At 38.8% G+C, this 5,973-nt stretch overlaps 1 protein-coding gene across 1 annotated transcript; it reads right to left on the minus strand.

Annotated features, from left to right (window-relative positions):
• Window positions 1–467: 467 nt before the first annotated feature.
• LOC101555272 (mas-related G-protein coupled receptor member A6-like) lies at window positions 468–1,457 on the minus strand. Its single transcript, XM_004607951.2, has one exon. The coding sequence runs from the start codon at window positions 1,455–1,457 to the stop codon at window positions 468–470; it is 990 nt and encodes a 329-aa protein (XP_004608008.2).
• Window positions 1,458–5,973: the final 4,516 nt, after the last annotated feature.

The raw sequence follows: 5,973 nt of genomic DNA on the forward strand, positions 1-5,973 counted from the left end.
TCAGGTCTTATTTTTTGTTTGTTTGTTTTTATTGTCTTGAGTACTAATTTATAAGAATTAGTATTTTGTGCAAGAGAGCAACTCATGGAGAAATAGTAAGTCCAGATCACGTACAGCACACAGAGATGTATAAAACAGATATTGAACCACCGCTCTAGAAAACGCATTAGAAATTTTTCCTAGGGTTTCATATGCAACTACTTCCATATTATCCAGATTTACCTTCTGATAATTATATATGAGAAACACAAACATGTCATGAAAATACTCAAAGATTAATGTTAATAGCAAATTTATTCTACATGAACACTATGCAGAAATAGACTTTACCTATACGCATATATGTATATATAGACCATGAAAACAAATGATTATTCAGTTATAATATTCAGCTTTAAAAAGTGATAATACGGTATCCGCAAGGCAATGATAACATTTCTGAATACTATGTCTACATTTTGATTTAGTTAGGCCACATGAGTATTTCCTGCCATCTCCAGGGTCTCCTGAGGAGGGCTGCCTTGGTGTCCATCCTCCTCAGGAACATCCTGCAAAGCTCTCTGCAGAATTACTTTGAGGCTCCTTCTTTGCTGTCTTTGCTGGTGTCTATAAGAGCCAACAAAGAAGTAAATGATGGGATTGGCACAGCTGTTGACAGCAGTTAATACATTGAGCACTACATGTACTTTAAAGCGGATCATGTAAGGAACAGTTAACAACCCTTCTAAGAGAAAATAATAGATTCCCCAGGACACGCCAAAGAGGAGGAAGACCAGCACTGTGACCCCAATGGTCACATACAGCCTGGTCAGCTTTATCTTCTGGGAACCACACAGCAATCTGGTCAGCAGCACCAGACTGGACCCAAACATTAGCACAAAGGAGAAAATCAGCCACATGACAATGCTGAAATCAATTTGTCTACTCAAATTGATTTCACATTGTTCAGACAGAAAATCACATGAAATCAATTTCAAAACAGTCAGGAGCAGGGACAGCACCCAAAGCAGGCCACACACGACAGATGGCATGTGTTTTGGGCGGTGGCAACGATACCAGATGGGCTTGAGGACAGACAGGCAGCGCTCAGTGCTAATGGCAGTGAGAATGCTCATGCTTGCCAAATAGGGAATGAGAAATGCTATCCAAAAAACTAGCACCAGGTTGCTGGATTGTAATTCGCTATATCTGATCAAATACATTATGGAGGATACCATGTGGGTGCACAGACAGACAACATCAGCTCCTGCTAAGTTGAGGATGTAGACGGAGAAAGCATTCCTCTTCATGCGGAAAGCCAGGAGCCAGATCACCATTACATTTTCTGCCAGCCCCACCAGGGAAATGATGAATTCCACAATGCCGGAGATCAGCAAAGCCATCACAAGTTTTCTATAAAAGTCAAATAAATCCTGCCACATGCTTTCAATCTCCCAAGGTGCGACAGTTACATCCATGCTCAGATATTCTCTGCTGGTGTTCCTGGAAACACAAATGAGAAAGAATTTTCAGTATGGTCACGAATCCCCATGGTCATACAGGTACCTGAGACCAGAGAGAAGCAACTAAGAGAGTTTAAGCAGCCCACACAACTTTGACATGCTATATTTGGACTCTGCCTGATCTTTCTGAAAAACCTGGGATTTCTCTACCAAATCACAACTTTTCACAGACATGAAATGTTCTCAGGTCCTAGTTTTCCCACTAGTTTCCTAGGCCATGTCCAATCACACAGTGTCTGGAAGGGAGTTTTCCTGGCAGGATATCAGGGCGGCAGTGGGAATCTGAAGTCACCTTCTTCTGCTCTGAGCTTTCTTTTCCTCAGAGTCATGAACTATGTGACATCTCAGTTACTGAAAAAGACCTACTCAGAGAAAACAGGGCCTCGGGATATGAAGGAATATGACCCGGAAGCAGAAGGACTGTTAAGGCCCATATATCAGCTCTCTGAAAACAGCTAGCTCTTACTCATGTTCATTAGTGTGTCCCAATGCCCCCATTTGTCACAATGGGTCTTTAGGATATGGATAACAAATGAGTGAGGGATGGTTGGAACTAACCACAAGTGTGTGTGAAGATGAGGGTAGGTAAGATAGAAAAGAGGCCACTATGAAAATAAGATCAGGGAATGATCATGCTGGATAAGATTGGTAAGATTGTATTATTAGAAGTAGGTAAGGGGTATCATGATAATCTTTCAGTGTCAGTATTGCAAATGACAATGCCCAAAGGAAAAAGAGAAAGAGAAAGAGAGAGAGAGAAGAATGAATGGAAGGGTGGGGAAGGGGGTGGGAAGGAAACTGGGACCATTGGTTGTGGGAAAGTTATACTGGTGAAGTGATGGTGTGGGAACACTGTATGACAGAAATCTAATCATGAATGTCTTTGTAGTGCTCTAAAAATAAAGAAAAATATGAAAAAGAAACGAAAGGGAAAAATTTAAAGCAGATATGAGAAGAAGAATCTTTTCTGGTCTTTATTTGGAAAGTTTTGTGTCTGAGAGTACTCATTAAACAGGCACAATGACAAGTTCTGTCTCCTGTGAGCTTAAAAAAAGCACTTGATAATAAGAAATGATGTTATTTATCATAATAAATAAAAACTTAATGAAATTTTAATATTTTAGTATGGAAAATGATATTCACACAATGGAGAGAGGAGGCAGTGAGGCTGAATGACAGACCTCATCATTTATTTAATGTTACTTATGAAACTATACAAGATAGATAATATTTGTAGTTTTTTACTATGCAGATCTACAGAGAATTCATTGAGAATGGGGTAAGATATTGACTTTCAGGCGTTTTTGTTTAATGTTTGTGGCACACCTGGTGATTCCCAGGGGTTACTCCTGGCTAAGTATACAGAAATTACTCCTAAACATGCTCAGGGGACATTATAGGATACTGGGGATAGAACCTAGGCTGGACTCATGGAAAGAAATGCCTACTGTGTACTATCACCGTGCCCCATGGAGATTGGTTATTGCTCAGGTGCCTGGTACCAGAGTGACTTGTGATTTAAGTACAAATGCTCATTTGAACTTTAATTTGGGAATAGATGGCAAATCAAGGTGAAGAAGAGCTGCTGGTTTAGTGCTATTCAAGATAAAAACTCTCTCTCGGTCTTCTTAAGAAAAAATTTAGTTAACAGAACAAAATTGGTGACTCTGAGAGCTGACAGGAGGGCTGAGTAGAGGGCCTTTTTGGTCATGGGATGACACTGCGATCCAGAAGGTGGTTGTGGTGAGTGAGTGACCTATATAAAGGTATAAAATTAACCCCTAAGTGTCATATCTAAGTAGTTAATGCCCATTAAAACTAATGTAAAAATAATAAAAATGCTTACTAAACACAATCTTTTTATATGGAGTAAAGAAAATGGGAGCACAAAGGGTTTGAGATAGATAATATATACATACAATTGGTATAGTGCTGTTCTGAATATCTAGGTCTGAGTCAGTTACTTTTCCTTTACCAACTCCACAGATCCACTTGTAGAATGGAATGGCAACTACTTAAAGAGAAGGGAGAGAAAGATGCCAGTAACTCTTCTACAGATCCCAGGAGGAATATATTGATTTGGGATTTTTTAAATTTTATTTAATCACCGTGAGATAATTACAAACTTTTATGTTTGGGTTACAATCTCATAATTATCAAATATCCATCCCTCCACTAGTGCACATTCCCCACCACCAATATCCCAGATATAAACCCCCATTCCCACCCTCCCCCTGACTCCATGGCAGACAATATATTTTTTTCAATTTTTATTAGTGAATCACCATGATGAATTGGGATCTTTTGTATAGCCTGGATTACATAATTTTAAATGTTAATGATATTTTGTTAAAAAAAAGTCAGGAGAACGCATTTAACATTTAAAACAAATTTAACATTCCAACATCACACATGCGCTGTAGTTTCACTTCCCTCCATCACTTTACCAGTGTCCCAGCTTCTCCATTTTCTTCCTCCCTGACCTGATTAGCTTCATACGTTTTTGTTCTAAGCCCAGTTCCAAGTTTTTGTTGGTCTTGGGCATTTGTATTCCCTGACATTATGTACAATGTTTACTCTATATTGCCTTTCTCCTAATATCACTTTCAATAAGATCCATCCATAGCAAGCAATGAATTGGGTGTTATTGAAGCCTCCCAAGAACAATGCTCAAAGGCACAAGTCCCTTGCTTCTATAAAATACAACCTTTGTTATACCAAGCAGAAGACTAAAATGGTAGGAAGATACTCTTCTGCCCTACCCCACAGTGAAAGGAAGACTCATTTTCCTAGATATGATGAATAAACCATCAAATATGTCTCGGGTCTTGCAATCTTGGTCGACTGACAAGAAGAAGCAGAGTACAAACCTATTTCCATACATCACGGCACATGTCCTACTCATTCATGTCATTGAACACAAATTTCAGTTATCCTACGTGCTCATCTTTTTTGCCACTGGACAAAAACCTTAGAAACCCAAACCTTCTTCATTTTGTTGTGGGTTTCAGTATGCTCATTTTTATAATCTCCTCACGTAGTGCTCTTCACTTTGACTATTTATTGTAATAGCCTTACTAACAAAGAAGAAGACAAATTATGAAGAATAAATGAGTTGGGATCTGAGTAGGTCAACATAGGCCCTGGTCCAGGAGCCTAAGGAATTCCAGGTTTTAGGCTACATCATTTAAAATGAGAGGTGTTTTCCATCAAATGTCTCTGAAGAAGTAGTCTCTGAGAAGGAATCAGGGTTCTAGATTCTCCTCATAAATTTACTGAGGGTGTGGGAACAGGAATGCCTGTTTCCCCATGGTACCAAGCAACTGGGCCCTGTCAACACTGGCTCCTGCTTTGAGCAGAGCAGAGGTTAGGCACGAAGGACTTATGTTCTGCCTTTCTTTTCTTCCCATAGCTGGTGGCTACATGTCACAGAAGACCACACAGTATTAATAAAATTCTTTAAATTTTTTATTTATTTAAAAAATTTGGAATACACCAAGAGGGAGAATCATGAGTTCTCAAGACTTAAGTCACTTTTAGCTATTGTAGTTCATTTAAACTACATTTATTATTCATTCTTCAAAAACCAAAATCGCAATCAAAAATAATTATTAATATTTGCTTACCACCATATTTTTAAATAAAAGTCAAATGGTACTGGTATGATTTTTTGTAGTAGTAAGAAATGAGATATGATAAATCATTTGAGAGAAATTACAGGTGGATATATGACAACCAAAAAAATTAAGCAAAGAATTATATGGAATGTGGTGATTAAGAAATCCATCACCCAGAGAAAGTCCAGAAACTACCATCAGACAAGCATACTGCAGAAGATAGAATATTCTGCCTTTATCAGAAAATCCTATTTGCATGTTCTCCATAGATTATGCATCCAGAAAAAGTATTGCTGTCTCACAGATGGATTCCCATTTCCCATGACTCTGGTGCATCCAGGGAAATAAGACGTGAATAAATTTTAAGGACAGCAACTTGAAACACTTTCTCTCTGCCAAGATTTGAGTTTCTAGTTTCACAGATAGGTAGTAAGTGAGACAGACACTTTAATTTCTGTCCTTTCTGATTTTCTGACTTTTCTTACCTTACTCATGTGGCTTCCAGTTTGAGGTTCATGGATGTGACTTAGGACAAAAACTCAGCAGTGCTTTGGAAATAAGCTTGATAAACTTACCTGCTTTGCATCTTCCTTTGGGTGACAAGCTGACTCCTGTTGATAGGAAGAGTCTATAGAGATTCACCTAAGCTTTGAACCCTTCTCTGCCGCACAGAAGAACCCTTAGACAGAATGGGAATTGATGAGAAGGAGGCTTATCAAGATTACCAGGAGCTCCTGTGGGTTCCTGTTCAGAGATCTGCTGTCAAATGAGGGCACAATGTCTTTGGTGTCTTGCCCTCTCTAGGGATGTGACTCAACATTAAATCTGATAATACCCTCTATTTCAGTCTGTGT

The sequence above is a fragment of the Sorex araneus genome, chromosome 6 (genome assembly GCF_027595985.1).
Source record: "Sorex araneus isolate mSorAra2 chromosome 6, mSorAra2.pri, whole genome shotgun sequence".
In the NCBI taxonomy this organism is placed as follows: Eukaryota; Metazoa; Chordata; class Mammalia; order Eulipotyphla; family Soricidae; genus Sorex; species Sorex araneus.